Raw genomic sequence first — 21,097 nt, 5'->3', positions numbered from 1 at the left:
GATGGGAAGGCTTTGTGGAGATTGGTGTCTATGATCATGACTAGATATACCAGTTTCTGAGAGGGCTGCAGAGAGGACTTCTCAAGGTTTACCACGATCCCCAGATCCTGGCAAACTTCGAGGAGCTTGTCTCGGTGGGGAAGAAGGGATGCCTCCGAGTCTGCCAGGATCAGCCAGTCGTCCAGGTAACGAAGGAGACGGATGCCGATCCTGTGAGCCCACGAAGAGATGATGGTGAAGACTCTGGTGAACACCTGAGGCGCTGTGGAGAGACCGAAACACAGCACCTTGAACTGGTAGATCTTGTTGTCTAGGCAAAATCTCAGGTACTTCCTTGAAGACGGATGGATTGGGATCTGGAAGTACGCGTCCTTCAGATCCATTGTGCACATGAAGTCTCGTGGTCTCACTGCAAGTATGATCGTGTCTTCCGTCTCCATACTGAACGGAGTCTGCTTGACAAACCCGTTCAGTGTCGAGAGGTCGATGACTGGTCTCCAGCCTCCAGACGCCTTTCTCACAAGAAAGAGTCGACTGTAGAAGCCTGGGGACCTGTCCACGACTTCCTGAAGAGCGTCCTTCTCCAACATGGTCTGGACTTCGGCCCGAAGGGCCTGCCCTTTTGCCGATCCCATGGCAAAAGAGCTCAACAACACTGGATTCGCTGTCAGGGGAGGGAGAGATGCTGTGAACGGGACGCGATACCCTAGGGATATCACGGAGACCGTCCAGGCATCCGCCCCGAGTTGCTGCCACCTTGCTGCACAACTCTGCAGGCATCCCCCCACTGGTGGACACACAGAGGGATTACCAACCCTAGCGCTTCCGGCCTCGGCCGGAGCCTCTAGGGTTCTTGCCTCCCCTGGAGGACTTCTTTCCCCTCCTGCCCTTGGCAGGAAAGGGCTTAGTCACCTCGGGCTTCGCTGCTACGGTAGTCTTCTTCGTATCCTTGAAGGGACGGGGCTGCTGAACCGCCGGAGGCTTATAGGGCCTCGATGTCAGGGCCCTATGGATGAGGGAATCCTGGTTGGATTTCCTCCACCTCTCGGCAGAGAGACTCGGCGCTGGGAACCTTATGGTGGAACCTATAGGCAACAGCATCCCTGCGGTTGAGGATCGTGTTGGCCCACAAGCTCGAGACTTGGTGGGACAGGAACTCGATGGTCCGAGTGCCCGAGAGGAGAAAGGTTTCCAGCACTTTCCTGGTGCTTTCCTTGGAGAGATCCTCGGACCGCACCAGGATGCCCAGAGACCCCAGCCAGATGTGGAGCCATGAAGTGGCCTGCATGGCGCACTTGATGACCTTCTCCTGGCTCTGGATCTCAGTGTCTGAGAAGGATACGTGCCAGTTGGAGAGTCTCTCAAGAGGGACTCCCCCTGTGAGTCCTTCCACAGAGTGATGTAAGGGAAGGCTCAGCGAAGACTCCTCGAGAATTTCAAAGTACCTCCTCTGATGGACACGAGGAGGAGGGACGAGCTTATTCCCGGCACTGAATCTGCTAGAGGAGGCAAGCTCCGCGAGCTGGCCCTCGATCTTGTCTCTGGCGCTCTTCATCCCTTGGGACCAGGGCAATGCTGCGCTGGCTCTAGAGGGCTTCTGAGTGCTGTAGACGGGATCCAGGACCGTGTCCTTACCTTCACGAGGTGGGACCTCAGGGTCTGGAATCCCATTAAGGTTCCTCATGAGAGTCAAGACTTGCCAGAACGCGTGTTCCGACTCCTGGTGCTCGCCTCCTGTCGGACTTGCAGCGAAGTCTCCGGAACCCAGAGGCTCTTCCTGGGGGGGAAACGTGGGCATCCTCGACGGCTCTGGGCTGTTCCTGTCTGATCTTGGTAGACGATTTGGGAATCGTCTTAGAGTCCTTAGGTTCCCTCATAGGAGGGATGCAGGACTCTAGAAGCGAAGGGGGCAAGTCCTTCTCAACCTTGTGACGAGGAGACCTCTCGGGAAAAGGAGGAACATCCACCATTGGTGCGATGGGGGAGTATTCCTGCTCAACCGACTCCCCTGAGGAGGGGTAATCCTCCTCCGCAGGGAGGGCGAGAAGGTCTGAGGGGGAGTAGGATCCTTGCGCAAGGATCTACGCGGGGACAGCACAGGCCTCGGAGGAGGATCCACGGGAGAGACTCCTCTCTTCCTCTTCAGGGGGGAGGAAGCTGCCGCTGGTTTACGACCCGAATCAGAGAGGGCTGGCTTAATCGCCCGCACGAGAGCTCTGAGTAGGGTGTCGAACCAAGGCTGTTGACTGACAGCAGCGCTGTCAGACACTCCCTCTGGAGGGAAGGGGATCGAGGGATCCCTAGGAGGAGATGACAAACGAGGGTTCACCTGCAGGGCTGTAAGAGAAGAATCCATAGACCTTTCCGAGGAGCGTACCCACTCTGGCGAGCGTGTTGGTCTGCACTAGCGGGGAGGGGAACGCGACAAGGAAGAAACAGCCTGTCAGTGATCGCACTGGGGCTCGTGTGATGGGCTCAAATCAGGGTCGCACGCGAGAGGAGGGCGCGAAGCTGGAAAATCGCGTGCGCGCACCCGCGTGGGCAGGGGCGGGCGCGGGTGCGGGGGTGCGCAGGAGGATGGTCAGGAGCGATGGTGCGCTGGCGACAGAGCAGGAGCGTGGCTGCGGGAGTGCACGGCAGCCTGAGCGGGAACATGCCCGCGAGCGCGACTGGGCAATGGTGTGGCCGTGCGGCGATCAGGAGCTGGAACAAGAGGAGGCCGAACACACGGGCGCGCAGCGACCTGGTGTGGCCCGTGAGGGCGTGCGACAACAGGAGTGCCCGAGCAGGTGTCCGGTAGGACTGGCCGAGGGCGCGATAGCGCGGGAGCAGGGTCGCGAGCAACCTGGGAACAAGAAGTTTGGTGATGGTCTGGATGGACCGGTTTACTCGCTTGTTTAAGCACTATTTGCGCTGGCGATCGTGGGCGCGCATCAGGAACAGGTTGCACCGGGCTTCGATGCTTCGGAGGTCGCGTGGTGCGAGCCGCGTGAGGGCGCTCTGGAGTTAGTTGCGCCACACCGCTGTCTTAAGGACAGGCACGATTTGGGCGTGTCGGGCGCGATTTGGCCGCATCGGGCGCGATCATAACTGTAGTAGATTCGCGCGGTTCCAGAGGCGTCCGTGAGCGCCCGTGTGCTGGCTTGTCAACCTCTGGGGCGACGAGCTGAGTCGTCTCGACGCGTGGTCGCGTTGGTGCTTGAACAGGAACTGTGCGCGGGCACGCATCGCGTACCTCTCTCGTATCGCGAGCCTCCCTTGTATCGTGTACCTACTTAGGTGGGCGCGATGGGTCCAAAGCGACACGTGGGCGCGTTGGGGTGCGCGTGAGCTCTGGAGCGGGAATCGCGCGGGGACGCCTATCGCGTCTCTCCCCCGCAGGGCGCGACGAGTCCGTGGGAACCTGTGGGAACCTGTGGGCGCCTGTGCGCCAACTCAGGAACCTCCTGGATCGCGCGCGATGAAACAGGAACAGGGGGCCGGCGAGGTGCCGGAGGGCGCGTGAGCTCTGGAGGCCGCTGGGGCACCGGTGGACGCGTAGGCGCCATATCAGGAACTGGCCGCAAGTGTGCAGGAGAGTGTGGCGGCACTATAACAGGAACAGGGCGCGTTTGCGCAGTTGGGCGCTTGTGCGCTACTTAAGGAACTGCTGGAGGGCGACGGGGCGCCGATGGGCGTGGACGCGCAGGGGAACCCTGGCGAGCAACAGGAACAGTGGCGCGAACGCCTAAGGGTGAGCGCCAAGGCGCTTTGTCAGGAATGTCAGGAACAACAGCAGCAGGGTGCGCAGGCGGAGCCTTACGCTTATGGGCGAGCGACACAGTTGCGCGCTCAAGTCCCTGAGACCCCGAAGGGTCAAGAGGTTGCGCAGTGGCAGTCTCTGGCGCGTAAAGCGTGTCAGCAGCTTTAGATGTCGATGGTTGGGGCGACAGCTCACATTGTCCCGAAGGACGACCATCCTCCGACGGGAATCGCGAACAATCCCTAGAGAGGTCAAGGTTGGTAGCAGGCAGGTCAGGAGAACGGCGAGTCGTCTCCTCCGCAGATGACTGTGGTGAGGACGAGCCGAAGAGGCGCCTCTTAACCCCTTTGAAGGGGGAAGGAAGGCCTCTACGGCGAAGGGGAGGGCGAGCCTTCCGCCTTATATGCCCACGAGGGGGCGTGGGATCAGCAGGCTGACCATCAATAGGCCTCCGAAGAGGCGTCTCTACCAGAGAACTCCCCCGACAGGGAGTCTCAACGGAAGGAGAGACCGTGGGACTAAGCTCCTCCCTCGAAGTATGTTCGGAGGGGGAGACAGAGCCTTCTGCTACCGCAGCCACAGGAACGGGAGTTTGGCCAGACCCACAAGATGTTTCCGACACAACAACATCAACCACAGACAGAGGATCTATGTCCGCTGAGGTTGACGATTGTTCGGCAGCCGCACCCCGTTTGATCATACCAAACAAGGCTTCCTTGGAGGGCGACCCCTGTAGCCCCAAGGAAGCCCAAAGCTGAAAAAGGTCATTGTTAGAAACAAATACCTCCTCCCAGGGGGGTAGGGCAGCCACCTTGCTATGGTAGGCAACGACCTCTCCCTCACCACGGGATCGGTTAATGACATCAACATTACGGTCTAAGCTACCACTCGCCGGCCTCTCGGAAGAGGCCGCCCGAGCGGGAACTTCGGAGGAGGAATGGGCGGCGGAAGAAGACGACTTAGGATTTTCTCTCTTCCGAGAAACCTCGGAAGGAGAAATATCCCTTTTAGCCTTCTTCTTACGTCGGCGGGCAAACCTCTCCCACTGGGAGGTATACCACTCCCTACACTCAATGCACAAATTAGAACTATCACACCGTTGGCCCCTACACTGGGGGCATAAGGAGTGAGGATCCGTTTCCACGGCCGACATAAAGGTCCGACAAGGGCGGCCGGGAAGTTCAGGGCAAGTGGGCATAAGGAGAGTAGAGGCCAACTTCACACACAAACGCTGAAAGAAAAGCAAACACAAATTATGGCAGTCAAAAGAGAGGAGAGCGCTGACAGGTCTGTCGTCGCTCCGAGCTAAAAGTAAAGTGAATCAATCATCGGTGAGTGTGAAGGGGGAGGGGTAGCTAGTTACCCCTCCCTACCCCCGCTAACTAGCGGCGGGGTAGGAAACCCTCGTTAAAACTTTATGGCTCGTCGTCGGCTGTCGCCAAAGTAATTACCCATGTAAATAGCGTGGTTTGTATTCAGTTACGGAACAAAGAAAAGAAAAGAGAGATAGAGAGAGAGAGAGAGAGAGAGAGAGAGAGAGAGAGAGAGAGAGAGAGAGAGAGAGAAACTAATAGTGTAATGAAACTATAAATGTATAATATGAATATGATAGCTTATAACACATTGGTCCTTATTTAATGCTATATTAACTATATATTGAGGTTTTGAATAAGTTAAGAAATGGTATATTAAACAAAACTCTTTTTATTGATTCCTATGTGCATCAGCTGATTTGATCACAGCACCCAAAATACTTTGATCATTGAAATATACCCAAAATTTTAAACAAAAATACACAAATGTTTTATTAAAGCACAATTAACTACTTACAGAATTGTAATTTTCTAGAATGCAGTAATGCTTCCGACATTGATTAAGATATTTTAAGCTATGATATGAGAGAGAGAGAGAGAGAGAGAGAGAGAGAGAGAGAGAGAGAGAGAGAGAGAGAGAGACTCATTGTTAAACTGTAATTGAATGCACTGTTTATATTTGTTTCTTTAAACGTAGAAACTATTACAGAGTTATTTAGGTTTTTAGTTTATAAAATAAGCTGTATTTCTGGTCAAATCATAAAAATTAAACAATTTGTGAGTTTCAGCAATGATTATAACTACAATTTTGTCAGTGAAATTATGTAAGCATACCGTTTACAACCATCTTACTTTTATTTTACTTAAAAACACAATTATAGTATATGATTATACTGAGCACATTGTATGTTGTTAAATCAATCCTTCTAAACTACTATGCAAGTAGATAAAAAAGATAATACCATTATTAAAACGCAACAGCTGTTTACTGTATTTTTGGGGGGTTCGGTTGCTTTGGCTGCATGCGTTTACACAATGATTATACTATAATGTTACTCACGATACTTTTATTAACTTTTATTTTTCTAGCCCATTGAAGTAGAAGACGAAATAAATTTTACTGTAGATAATAGCTTACTGCGCAAAAGACGACACATTTGCTTCATGCTTCAAGAAAACGAGCCGGCTATGAGTCGTTTGAATGAAAACACCAAACACTTACAGTAAGTACAGTTAAGCTGTACTATAGTGATATTACTGTACATATATTACAGTAATATACACAAGAGTATCGTTGAGTATTAGATTACAATACAATATTACTAGATGGGAACAATTTTTGTTATAGAGAACAATAAGGGGATGATGACGACTCTGTGAATATTCACTTTGGCACAATAGTGTACTGTAACCTTACTGTGTCCAGTATATTGTATACATGTGTGCAAATGTACTGTACACTGTACATATGATTATAAACTGCTGTAGAAATCAAATCAAAACAATTTTAGGCAGTATTTACTGTGCTATTCATCAGCTCGGGCACCCGGTCGAGGAAAGGGGCAATGACTTTTTAGGTTAGGAGTTAACCAACCATAGTGCAGGCAAATAGACGTAACTCAACAGAAGCTCAAATGCAACTTAATGAGGCACATTCAGAAAAAATATGTAATCACTTACTGTGTCCTTTGCAAATTCCTTCTCCTGGCTCTGGTCCTGATCCTACATCTGAAGGCACTGCAAAATCTACCACTGGCGGGGACTCAATGGGAGCGGCATTTATCAAAAATGTCTCTGTTACATTTGGTTGAGGTATGGTTGCTTGCTTCTCTGTTTGGAAAGGGTTGCTCCAGTATTACTTCACCAAATTGTTTTAAAATTACAGAAGTAAATATCTCCATTTCGGATAATTCAATACCCTACATCTTCATAAATTTATAAAAAATCTACACGCAAAATGTCAAATTTGGAATTAATTTGTATTTTACCTAACGTTACAAACCTGGAGCTTTTTTATATGGGTTACTATTTACGGTATAGCTGAAAGACGAGCCATAAGATTTTAGTGAGGGATAACCACCCGTACCCATAGTTAAAGGGAAGGGTGGAGGGTAGCCGGATACCTTGCTCTCGCACAACTGGGCCGAGCACCCACTTTGCTTGCATGCTGGACTTTCTAGGGGGACATGGTCGGCGGATCAATGTATAAATACCTCAAAGTTTGTATCGTTAGAGAAATACAAATTTTGGATCAAATAACTCCCATATTATTAAGGCATGCTACCGAAGAATACTTTACATTTACTAAAAGAAAAAATTATTATTTGATCTATCACTTTCCAATTAGGATACTACTTTCAATAGTTTCATTTGAAATACTTCTCTCATATTTTATTTATTTGTAGTGCTGAATTGCATAATGTTAACCAGAGTTTCATTCATGTTGCTGATGCATTACATTTCATAGATTTTACCTCTGTGGTGCTTGATTATAAAGCTTAAGAAATTATTTATTATGGCTCCGTCAGTGAGTATTCCATAGACTTTTCCAAAAATAAAGATTTCATGTTACAGAGAGAGAGAGAGAGAGAGAGAGAGAGAGAGAGAGAGAGAGAGAGAGAGAGAGAGAGAGAGACTAATATTGTAATTAGAACTATAAATGTGTTATATGAATATGATAGCTTATAACCCATTGGTGCCTATGTCATACTATCTTAACTATATATATAGAGGTTTTGAATAAGTTATTAATAATATATCAAACAATACTTTGGTTATTGATTCCTATGTGCATCAGCTGATTTGATCACAGCACCAAATATACTTTTATTGTTAAAATGCACGCGAAATTTAAAACAAAAATACATGTTTTATTAAATCATAATTAACTATTCACATAACTGTAATTTCCTAGAATGCAGTAATGCTTCCAAAATTACATAGGATATTTTAGGCTATGGAGAGAGAGAGAGAGAGAGAGAGAGAGAGAGAGAGAGAGAGAGAGAGAGAGAGAGAGAGAGAGAGAGAGAGAGAGAGAATCAGTGCTAAACTGTAATTGAATGCACTGTTTAGGTTTTTTCTTTTATAGAAAAAATATTACTGTACCGAGATATTTACATTTTTGGTTTATAAAATAAGCTGTATTTTTGTTCAAAATATAAAAATAAAACAATTTGTGAGTTTCAGTAATGATTGTAACAAGAAATTCTTCATTGATATTATGTAAGCATAACATTTACAGCCATCTTTGCAAAATACGTAGACCTACAAAATCCTATATGAATGTTTTTGATGTAAAAGTAATTCTTATCTTTATTCTACCTAAAAACACAACTATAGTAAATGATTATACTGAGCACATTACAGTATATGTTGTTAAGTCAATCCTTCCAAACTACTATGCAAGTAGAAAAAAAAATACCATTATTAAAATGTAACAGCTGTTTACTGTATTTTTCTTTTTTTTTTTTTTTTGGTTCGGTTGTGGTGGCTGTATACGTTTATACAATGACTATACTGTAGTATACGTTTATACAATGACTATACTGTAATGTTACTGGTGATACCTTTATTAACTATTATTTTTCTAGCCCATTGAAATAGTAGATTAAATAAAACGGATTTTGACAGGAATAATCTATTTTTGGGTGAGATAGCCATGTCATCCTGATGGGAGTTCCTTCAGGCAGCTTCCTACTGTATAATATTTCTGCGAGTGATATTACAAGAGAATTACCGTCATGTATCACAGGGTTTAACCCCCGGAACGACTATCCTATGATATCATATATAATCAGGGACGTATCCGTAGATAACCATAAATATCTGCAGCCCAAACAGACTTAACCCATTCTAGGAATCTAAGGAGGAGGATAGGTGAGGAGCTGTTACATATCCTCTCCCATCATAGTACTGTTCGTCTCTGTAAACTCATTCCACATAGTAGTGTAACTACTGTAAGAAGAGGCATCCGACGAGGCATCGGGGAGGGACAACGTAACGGGTGGGCCATCAGGACGACATGGCTATCTCACCCAAAAATAGATTTTTCCTACGTCAAAATCCACTTTTTGGGCTCGAGCCATGTCAACCTGATGGAACTGTACCAGAGAATTACCTAGGCCTCGGTAGGAAGCCTCAAAGAGAGAGGTCCCAATACCGAAATACACTTACAGGATTACTCCATCAATGCATAGGTATCACTCTCAACTATATATCCCAGAACAGTTCGGAGGCCGTGTTGACAAGCATGATGGTCCGACAAGGAGGCAATAAGGACAAAAAGAACCACCCTCCGCAATTGGAAATTCACCTGAGTCTAATGTCGGGAACCTCAAGGAACTCAAAACTAAAATAGGCATCATAGGTGAGGCGTATGGAACCAAAACCTGCCAGGAGGATAAATCCAATTATGTTCAGGAAGGATAATAATGAGAAGGCACACTAAAGTTAATGCCACTACAGTAATTATTATTATAATAGTAAGGCGTAAAATTAAAAGGCATGTAACAATTGACAGCCTTTTACTCACAAGAATCAGTGCCAAGGTTAACGAGAAACCATCATTAATCACATATGGAAAATTTTTGTACAAAGGTAACATCAGGGGACAAATACATGACATAAGGAACCATAGGGAACTTATGACGAGATAAACCTGATCAATAGACACATGATCACGCCTATATAAAGAGGGGTAATCACCCGAACCAAATGAGATATAGCTTAACTACCATTTAGACAGTTAGGCTGTAGCAATGAGGGAACACAAACAGCGTCAGAAAGACGCATATGAACCTGAAAGGGAAATGATTAAATGTATTTTTCCCGTTTTTTTCTGGAAGCAAAAATCAACTGTTTACTCATTGCTAATAACAAGCTGAAGGAGTGCCCTAGGGTGCATTGTGGGCTACGTCGTTGCAGCGGGTTTGATAACACTTCCCGCAGCCACCGCAAAATGGCGTATCTCCTCCAATTGCTTCAGATAATTCCCGAAGAAAACTCAAGTGGACTTCCAACCAATATATACCTGCAGTCCCTCAAAGAACATATGCTGGAAAAAGTTCAAGGAGGATGCCACGTCTCTAGGGTCGAGACCCGATGTCATAATAGCTGGGTCCGCTCTACGTATAAAGTAAGTAATTTTAGCACTTAACTGTTTCAAAGACAAATCAAACCCGACTGTACATTTCTGAAACAAATGACCACCCATAAACTGCACTGTTCTTAGTAAATACACTTTCGAACAGTGCACTGGACACAGGGAATGATCACCTGGTAGGGGAACTATTTTCCATAGAGCCCAACGCTTAAAGGGAAGTTCATTCTTAGCCAGAAAAGTGGGATCAGGGTATAAATTAACCTCACCCTTATCCACAAATTCAATGAGGTCATCGTCTCTAGAAAGCGTCACAATGTTACTAACCCGAGCACCGGAAGCCATCGCAATTAAAAATATGACTTACTGATTGAGATCATGAATAGAAACCGTTTGACTGTCTATGTCCAAAGAGAATTTCAAAACTTTGTCCAAAGACCAAGAAATAGACTTCGGTGGAGCCGACAGCCGCATCCCGGCAAAAACCATTGGAATTTTGTTGGAGAGATCCGAGTTAAAGTCGACATCAAAGGCGCATAATATTAGTCTAGTGAGGGCCGAATTGTATGACGAAATCGTGGATGAAGCTGGACCTTAAACGTACAAAGCAAGCAGGAACCTAAACAAAATCCATAGCAATCAACCTTGGATTTTGCCTTTGACCAATTTGACCCATTTCGTCCATGACGTTTCATACTGAGTCATGGTGTTAGATGACTCATAGTTTCCGCAAATACCCACTTATCACGTTGAATTTTGAACTTCTTTCCCAGGGTTAGAGCATAAAAATCATGAGATGAGGGTTGTTCGATCTCCATGATAAAGCGCAATTACTCCTGCTGTTCCTCCTTGGACAGAATTGGGTTGGTCACGGCACCCACTTGTGGTTCAAATCCGTGATGATGGGAAACCAGTTCCTCTTTGGCTACAGAGAAGCCACTAGAGCTGCCGACCCTTGAAAGATCGAAGCCTGTCCAAAACCTTCATGAGGAAGATGAACAGTGAAAATAGGTAAATCGTCGTTCAATGATTCCTATCCAGGGACATTATGTCCATGCCCACTAATACTTGATCCAATTTCGGTGCTACCTAGCAGGGAAGTATCTCGTTGAGACTCGTCACAAACAGATCCACTTGAAGGCCAGGGATTTGATCTCCTTGAAGCTGGGATGTTGACAAGTGTCAACCTTTCTTCTGAGCCAACGTAAAGACAGCTATCATTACGTGGTTTTTTTGAGGAGACCTTGACCCTTGTCTGTTGATGCAATGGACCATCCCCCTATTGTTGAGGTCTAGACGGATATGAATGTTCTCCAAGTATAATTTCATGAGGGACAAGAAGACTGCCATGGACCACAGAATATTGATGTGGAATTGTTGAAATTTCTGAGGTCAACAGCCTTGCACTTTCTTGGGTGGGTTATGACCCTCCCCCCAACCATCCAACGAGGCATCCGTAAAGTGTCACTACTGGAGGAGGAAAGCGCAATGGCACCATCTGTGAAAGACTTTTGGCAGTGGACCACGGTCTAAGTTGCTTATGCAGTAAAACCGGAGTCAGCTTCTGATGGTCGCGAAGAGCTTTGGAGGCTCTCCTCTCCCAAACTCTGATTGCATCTTTGAGTCGTACATTGAGGACAGGGTTCGTTACCGAGGTGAATTGTAAAGATCTTAGAACCACCTCTTGGTGCCGCCTGGTGATCATCCCCAACTTGATCAGGGATTTGACTGACGTCTCTATTTCCTTTCTCTTTATAGATAGGGAGTGTGACTTAAGGTCCCAACGAATTTCCAACCACTGGAAATCTTGAGCTGGAGCCAGTCTTGATTTCTTGAAGTTGACCTGAAATCCAAGGGACTGGAGGAACCGTACAACTCGAGTGGCTGCTTTCGAGCACTCGGTGCCGAAGGAACTCACACTAGCCAGTCAACCAGGTACGCCTCTACTTGAAGGCCTTTCTCCCAAAGTTGTTGTACGACTGCGTCAGAAAACTTCGTGAAAATCCTCAGAGCCGTATTGAGCCCGAATGGCATAGCTCTGAATACATAGCCTTTTCTCTCCAGGCTGAAACCAAGGTAGGGGAAGAAGTGTCGACCTATCGGAAGATACAAAGACGTTGGTAAGATCTATAGAGACAGTGAAAGCCTCCAGAGATGGTAAGGTCCGTATCTGCGAACTAGTCAACATCCGGAACCCGTCGCACTGAATGAACAGGTTTAGACGGGACAAGACGAGAGTAATTTGAGGTATGCTCAAACCCTCTCTGGCACGCAAAATAGACGACCTTGAAATCTCATAGATCTCATGTCGCAGATAACTCTTCTCTTCAGAAGGTCTTATACATACTGTACCAGATAAGGTGATGTTTTTTGGAAGAAACTCCTGAGCTGTGGTGGCCTTTGTTACCAATTCCAACCAAAGCCTATGGAAATGACGCTCTGTGTCCGAGGACTGAAGGACCCACAATCCTTGCACAAAGCCAGCCGTCCCCCTACTGGGAAACCGGCATTATTTGTGTTGAGGACGTGAACCACATCCTCCACTGCCGTTTCAATGTCCACGACCACTGGAAGACGACCATTACTCATACACAGGGTGGAAGGACGGGGCCTGTGACACCACTTGTTAGGGCACAGTGTACACAGTCTGAAGGATAGCGGCATAGGAAAGAGCCAACGACTTCTGATGATAAGGCAGTTTGCAAGACCTTTTGGGTTGTGAGCTTCTCCCAGGGGTGAACTTCCTCTTCAATGAGATCCCCCTCTTCCGAAAAAGGCTCTAAGCTCTGCGACAGCCTTATACGTAACCTCCTTCGACACCTTCTAAGGAAAAAAGTCTTTTCCCTCGATGCTAAAGGTGATGAAACGTTTCAGCTCAAGGCGGATGGTCACTGTAGCAAGTACATGCTCTCTACTGGCTCAACGGGCCTGAAAAGAGGCATAAAGGTCCTTCATAAAGGTGGCGAAATGAGTTTTCACCAACAAGAAAAGACTGAAGCGTCTGCAAAATTCTCAATCATCATCTCCATGGAGCACTACAGAAACATTGACACTGACAACCTTTGTCTGGCTTACGATTCAGCCTTAAGAAGGTGTTCGGGAATCCTGGGCAGCTTCTCATGAAATTGGCGGCCGGCCGTATCCTTATCCAGTTTACTCTCAGCAAAAATAAACTGGACATTGGTCCAATGGACGACATCATGTGGTAAGACAGGCGAGACTGGTGATTACTCTTCCAAAGCTGGGAGAGGCTTACCCCCACGGGTGGCTTTCTCCACAGCCACGTAGCTCTTCTAGGCAAAAGGAAAGATTATATTGTCCTGAGCCATGAAGGAGGCCAACCTCTCACCGAAGGTGACAAGCTGTATATTGATACACCCTGCAGTCATCACTGTCGCGTGCAATAAGGTAGCTAGGAGAGCAAGACCTTATACCTAGTCGACTCCTCTTGCTCCTTCAAGGTCTGGATCTCTTAACATGAGGCCTTGAACATCAGCATCTGGTATTACTAATTACCCTTCATGAAGGCATTCATGTTAGCCATAAATACCAGACCCATTGTAGTGCCCAAGGTACTCCGGAACTGAGGAGCTCCGTGAGCCCAGCAGATGATGTTGAGAGGGAAAAAAGGGCAGGAACAGCCCACGTCACGGAAGAAGTAATCGTCACCGTAGACCGGGAGGCCGTTGCTGTAGTGGGGTCCAAAGTGGTAGACCCACTGAATTCTAGACCTACCTCATCCTCTTACCCAAATGTGATGGGACTGCGGGAAGAACACGCGGTCGTCATCGGAGGTATCCTTTGAGACCCATCCGGAGTGAAGTACTGTAGATCCTTACAAACACTGCAATCCTGATGGTCCTAGAACGATACTGGACCTTTCATCCTCCGACACTTCGCATGTGTGTGGCATGCATCATGACCACAAGGATGCTTCACAGTCCTGACACATATTCGCACTCAACAGTGCATCTCCGTCACAGGCACTGCCTGTAAGGAGAAAAGGGTTTAAATGAGTACGACGTCCTCTAACTTTCACCAAAAGCTGAAAGAAATGGATTATTAGGATTCCATGTTAACAATTGAGGGAATAGTAATCCCCAAATTGTGTGCAATTGTAACTGGTGAGAAAGGAGTAAATAAAGCACGAAATGTCCATTCCCCTCTTGAAGAAAGGGGGGGGGGGAGGAAAGGGAGGTGCTCATGGAAAGAACCGTCGCTCCTATATCTCCGCTGAGAAATTGCTAATTAAAAGGCAACGGTATGGGTAAACTTAAGTTTAAGCAATCGACGCATCGATTAATGAGCAAGAATCTATAGCAAACCGAGGGCTATTACAACAAGTTGATAACCTCAATTAGGGAAGACCCGAGAGTGGGAACTAGCCTATAGAGTTATCACCCCTCTATCCAATCCACACCTTCAGAGGGAAATGGAAAAATTGGTAAAAATGCAATAACTATAAATAGTGGTCATTTTCATGCAAGGGGCCTAGAAAACCTTTCGTAAAAGGAGTTCTCAGGCCTGACGTACATAAAGAAGCCTCAAAGGTTGAAGGAGTAAGGCCCTTATACTAATCTGTAGTTGAAGTCACCTACAGTCAGTAGAGAACCCATCTTAGTTTAGGTAAGACAGTCTCAGATAAAAAGGACAGGAAGGCATGTGCCCTATAGGTATTGGCGTTACCAGAAGTACCGGCAACGACAGGGGGGAACGACATTGCCGCCAACGTCCTATGTGCCCTAAGACACTGGTACAGATATCCACTCCCATAGACTAGTACTAACCCTGCCGCCAGTAACGGTAATACCGTCAGCCGTCAAGGGGAATAGTGCCTAAGGGCGGCGGAGATAACGGTTAAGGGTTTCTGCAGAAAACACCTTACCAACTGGCGACACTGCCGAAAGCAGCGACGTTTCGCCAGTATGGGTACTATAAAAGAGTATAAAGTGTCAAAAGTTGGGGACAATCCATTAGGTACTGGCACTGCCAAAGGCATGTACCCCAGATGTAACAGCGTTGCCGTTAGTACCGGCAGCGATAGGGGGTAACAGCATCGCCTCCAGTGTCCTATGTGGCCTAAGGCACTGGCACAATCAACCACTCCCACTGATTAGTACTAACCCCGCCGCCGCCAGTAAGGGCAATACCGTCAGGGGCAAAGGTGCCTAGAGTGGCGGAAAGAAACGGCAAGGGTTCCTGCATAAAATACCATGCCATAGCTGAAGGCAGTGAAGCCAGTAGCGGCACTGCCGCAAGCAGTGACGCATCGCCAGTATGAGTACTATAAGATAGTGTGTAAAAAAGTGTCAGCAAAGATGTTAGGTTCCAGCACTGCCGTCAGTCCAATAGCCTGCCCCTCAGGGAGAAGCATGCTGATGGCCATGGAGGGTCATACCCCAAAAGGAACCAACCCCCACGATCAAGTAAAATAATAGAATTCGTGCAATGTCCGTCCCAAAATGGCTAGAATATAAAGAGAGGTAGCTATACCCATGCATCAAAAAAGCATTCCTTAACAATCCCCAGAACAGAGGCGATGGCAAGGAAGTCAGGCTCAGAAAGAAATCTAAATTCAATCCGAGGGTTATCCAAACAAAGAAGAGTCTCTAGACAGGGACTCTCTATGCCTCCACACCCTGAATCTCAGGAAAGGTTAGAAAGACTCTAAAATAAATGCCACGCCGTCCGAAACGGCGGCTGCAGTCCGATCGAGAAATCTTAGAGGCTAGGAGGTAACAGCAGTACTGTACATGTAAGTCAGCACACCCACATGCTGAGATCACCCTTCGCAAAGGGGAGCTCCAATGGACTCTGCAGTCCTAGCATGGGAGATCACGAGCGAATACAGAATGTGGGACCAAATTATTGCCGACGAGGGCCGCAAGTCGAACGAGAAATCCCAGAGGCTAGGAGGGAACAGCAGTACAGGTAAGTCAGTGCACCGACAAGGGGAGAACACCCTTCACAAAGGGGAGCTCAGAAAGACTGCACAGTCCTAGCAGGGGAGATCATGAACGAATGCAGCATGGCGGGCCAACGGCTTCGCCAACGAGGGATAGGCTAAGCCTAATAGGACGATGCCGCATATTGATCGAGAAATCCCAGAGGATAGGAGCGGACGGCAGTACAGATAAGTCTGCGCGCAGACAAGGGGAGATCACCCTTCACAAAGGGGAGCTCTAATCAACTGCACAGTCCTAGCATGGGAGATCATGAAGGAATGCAGCATGGCGGACCAACGGATTCGCCAAGGAAGGCTAGGCTAAGCCTAATAGGTCGAAAAAAACCGGGGATCAAAGGCAGGCAGGCAAAGGGGCTCAGTAAACTAACCCTTTAAGGGTAAAATGGCCGCTGCCAATGAGGCCAGTAAGAAAGACCTGATCACCATCGGCAAACCTGTCTCCGACAAAACTACCACTCTCTAAGCTAGGCAAGCCGGGACTGACACACACAAAACTAAAACTTAAACGATATTAATGCATAGTATAAGTAAACACAAAACAGACCCCAAAGCATTGTAATGCTAAAATAAAGCTGGCTAACGTGATACTAGTGAAATAATACCAAGTGAACACGAAATAAAAAGGGCGGCCACAAACTCGACATGGCGCCCAATGGCTCATAGCCATTAAAAAGATAATTAACCACTCCCCAAGGGGATCTAAAGCAGTTACAGCTAAATCGAACTGTAAAAGAAAAGGGTACTCAATTTGATGACGAAAGGAAAGCCATCATGCTAGGAATAACTCCAAGAAGCTGAGAAATGGCGCACTAGACAAAATACAAACGCGTAGGTAAGCTGCGATCAAAGGAATGAGTTTATCAGACACGAACAGTACTATGGAGGGAGAAGATATGTAACAGCTCCTCACCTACGCTCCTCCTTAGATTCCTAGACTGGGTTAAGTCTGTTTGGGGTGCAGATATCGATAGTTATCTACGGATACATCCCTGATTATACACGATATAGTTGTTCCGGGGGTTAGAACCCGGTGATATCTGACGGTAATTCTCTTGTAATATAACTCGCAGAAATATTATACAGTCGGAAACTGCCTCAAGAAACTTCCATCAGGACGACATGGCTTGAGCCCAAAAATATATTTACAGTAGATAATAGCTTATTGTGCAGGAGACAACATATAGTTGAGTCATGCTTCAAGAAAACGAGTAGGCTATGAGGCGTCTGAATGGAAACACTGAATACTTACAGTAGGTATAGTTAAGCTGTACAGTAGTGATATTACTGTACATATATTACAGTAATATACACTACAGTATCAGTGAGTATTAGATTACAGTACAGTATAACTAGATGGGAACAATTTTTGTTATACAGAACAATAAGGGGATGATGATGGCTCGGTGAATATTTACTTTAAAACAACACCGTACTGTAACCTTACTGTGTCTAGTACATAGTGTACATGTGTGCATATGCACTAGTCACTGTACAAATAATTATAAACTATTGTAGAAACCAAATTCAAATAATAATAAGGAGTATTTACTGTGTTAATCATCAGCTTGGGCACCCGATCGAGAAAAAGGGGCAGTGACTTTTAAGTTAGGTGTTAGCCCACCCTAGTACAGGCAAATAAGCGTAAATTAACAGAAACTCAAATGTAACATAATGAAGAAGATTTAGAAAAAAATTAAATTACTTACTGGGTCCTTTGCAAATTCCTTCTTCTGGCTTTCGTACTGATCCTTCATCTGAAGGTACTGCAAAATGTACCACTGGCAGGGGCTCAATGTGAACTCCATTTATCAAAAATGTCTCGGTTACATCTGGTTGGGGTATGGTTGCTTGCTCCTCTGTTTGGAGAGGGTTGCTTCAGTATTACTTCACCAAATTGTTATAAAATTATAGAAGTAAAGATATCCATTTTGGATAATTCAATACCCTATATCTTTAAAAATTTTAACAAATCTACACATGAAATGTCAAATTTGGAATTAGTGTATATTTTTCCTAACGATAAAACCTGGAGCTTTTTTACAATGGTTACTATTTCCGGTGTAGCTGAAAGAAACACCGTAAGATTTTAGTGAGGGATAACAACGAGTAACGCTAGTTAGTGGAAGGGGTGGAATGAATGAATGAATGATTTGAAGTTCTCTGGCATCCTGACATCAAAGGTAATTGACACCGAAATCATTTATTATAAATAAAGATTAAGAGAATAGCCAATTAAAATCAGAAAAATAAATGTTATAAAAGTTAAATAGCATTAAGAAGGCCTGCTTCCGATATAAATTAAAAAATGCCACTAGCATTATACGACACATCATGTCCAAGGATCTTGGCAAGGATAAACCTGCCATGCTCACCCCGAGCCTCAAAAATATATCTATTTCTTTCTGTGCTATAAGTGGTGCATTCAGTCAACAAATGCCTCACAGTAGGGTCGCCGGCTACCCCGCTCACTTTTACAACAGGGTGGAGCACCAACTTTGCTTGCAGGCAGCACTTTCTAGGGGGACATGGTTGGCGGGCCAATTTCTAGAAATAGCTCAAGATTTGTATCGTTAAAAAAAATACAAATTTCGGATTAAATAACTTGTATATTATTAAGGCATATGTACTGCCGAAGAATAATTCAGATTCTGTTAGAAAAAATTATTTCTTGATATATTATTTTCCAATTAGCATACCAATTTCAATAGTTTCATTTGAAATACTTCTCTCCTATTTTATTTAATTGTACTGCTGAATTCCATAATACTAACCAGAGTTTCATTCATATTGCCGATACCTTATATTTCATAGTTTTTAGTCTGCAGTGCTTGATTATAAAGCTTAATAAATTATTTATAACGGCCTCATCAGTGAGTTTACTTTCAATAAAGACTTTACAAAAAAACAGATTTCATTTGTTACACATACAGAGAGAGAGAGAGAGAGAGAGAGAGAGAGAGAGAGAGAGAGAGAGAGAGAGAAAACTAATTGTGTAATGAGAACTAAATTTATTGTATATGAATATGATAGCTTATAACACATTGGTCCTTATGTAATACTATATTAACTATATTTAGAGGTTTTGAATAAGTTGAGAAATAGTATATTAAACAAAACTCTTTTTATTGATTCCTATGGGCATCAGCTGATTTGATCACAGCACCCAAAATACTTCAATCATTAAACTACACCCCAATTTGAAACAAAAATACATAAATGTTTGATTAAAGCACAATTAACCATCTACATAATTTTAATTTTCTGGAATGCAGCAATGCTTCCGACATTGAATAGGATATTTTAGGCTATGATGAGAGAGAGAGAGAGAGAGAGAGAGAGAGAGAGAGAGAGAGAGAGAGAGAAAGAGAGAGAGAGAGAATCAGTGTTAAACGTAATTGAATGCACTGTTTATGCCTGTTTCTTTAAAAGAAGAAATTATTACAGAGTTATTTAGGTTTTTAGTTTATAAAATACTGTATTTCTGGTCAAAACATAAGAATAAACAATTTGTGAGTTTCAGCAATTATTATAACTACAAATTCGTCTGTGACATTATGTAAGCATACCGTTAACCATCTTTGCAAAATACGTAGACACAATCCTAAAGGAATGTTTTTGCTGTAGGGATCAAATTAATTCTAATTTTTACTTTACTGAAAAATACAACTATAGTGTGTGATTATACTGAGCACATTGTATGTAATTAAGTCAATCCTTCTAAATTACTATGCAAGTAGAAAAAAATTATACCATTATTAAAACACAACAACTGTTTACTGTGGTTTTTTTTTTTTTTTTTTTTTTTTTTTTTATTCAGTTGCTTTGGCTGTATGCGTTTACATAATGAATATAATGTAATGTTACTGACGATACTTTTCGTAACTTTTATTTTTCTAGCCATTGAAGTAGAAGACGAAATAAATATAATTATTGTAAATAATAGCTTACTGCGCAACAGTGAGTATTATATTACGGTACAGTATTACTAGATGGGAACAACTTTTGTTATAGAGAACAATAAGGGGATGATGACGACTCGGTGAATATTCACTTTAGCACAATACTGTACTGTAACCTTAGTGTCCAGTACATTGTATACATGTGTGCAAATGTACTGTACACTGTACATATAATTAGAAATTGTTGTAGAAATCAAATCAAAACCATATTAGGCAGTATTTACTATGCTATTCATCAGCTCGGGCACCCGGTCGAGGAAAGGGGCAATGACTTTTTAGGTTAGGAGTTACCCACCCATAGTGAAGAAGAATAGACGTAAATCAACAGATGCTCAATAGAGGCACATTTAGAAAAAATATGTAATCACTTACTGGGGCCTTTGCAAATTCCTTCTACTGGCTCTCGTCCTGATCCTTCATCTAAATCTACCACTGGCGGGGACTCAATGGTATCTCCATTTATCAAAAATGTCTCGGTTACATCTGGTTGGGGTACGGCTGCTTGCTCCTCTGTTTGGAAAGGGTTGATTCAATATTACTACATCAAATTGTTTAAAAATTAAAGAAGTAAAAATCTCTATTTTGGATAATTCATAAATTTATAAAATTCTACACATAAAATGTCATCTTTGGAATTAATTTGTATCTTTCCTAACGATACAAACCTGGAGCTTTTTATAGTGTTTACTATTTCCGGTATAGCTGAAAAAAGAGACATAAGGTTTTAGCGAGGGATAACCACCCCAACCGCTAGTTAGTGGGAGGGGTGGAGGGTAGCCGGATACCTTGCTCACTCAAACAACTAGGCTGACCACCCATTTTGCTTGCGGTTTGTTTCGAGATGCTCCGGCTCTATTTAGCTCTAAGTTTAACTGGGTTTTTCTCAGAAAAGATTCAAAAACTTCCTGTTCTAGGGGGACATGGTTGGTAGTCAATTTGTATAAATAGCTCAAAGTTTGTATCGTTAGACATGCTACCAAAGAATACTTTACATTTACTAAAAGAAAAAATGATTACTTG

The 21,097-nt window shown here is 44.7% G+C and overlaps 1 protein-coding gene across 14 annotated transcripts in view; it reads right to left on the bottom strand.

The window, feature by feature from the left end:
* LOC137656632 (uncharacterized) overlaps positions 1–21,097 on the bottom strand; it is a 425,700-nt gene that overhangs the window by 67,516 nt on the left and 337,087 nt on the right. For 10 of the 14 annotated variants that reach the window (XR_011046976.1, XM_068390815.1, XM_068390813.1 and 7 more), the window contains 3 exons: positions 20,450–20,587; positions 17,825–17,974; positions 6,736–6,885 (listed from right to left, as the gene is read on the bottom strand). Coding sequence is in view for 13 of the 14 variants with exons in the window: in XM_068390815.1 (XP_068246916.1) it covers positions 6,736–6,885; positions 17,825–17,974; positions 20,450–20,587 (438 nt within the window). In the remaining variant the exon portion in view is untranslated. The remainder of the gene's footprint in view (positions 1–6,735; positions 6,886–17,824; positions 17,975–20,449; positions 20,588–21,097) is intronic. The other 4 variants (XM_068390809.1, XM_068390811.1, XM_068390810.1 and 1 more) reach the window with 4 other exon arrangements.

The sequence above is a fragment of the Palaemon carinicauda genome, chromosome 17 (assembly GCF_036898095.1).
Source record: "Palaemon carinicauda isolate YSFRI2023 chromosome 17, ASM3689809v2, whole genome shotgun sequence".
Classification (NCBI taxonomy): domain Eukaryota; kingdom Metazoa; phylum Arthropoda; class Malacostraca; order Decapoda; family Palaemonidae; genus Palaemon; species Palaemon carinicauda.
Note: the sequence above shows the minus strand (reverse complement) of the source record. Positions and strands in the feature narration are given on the sequence as shown.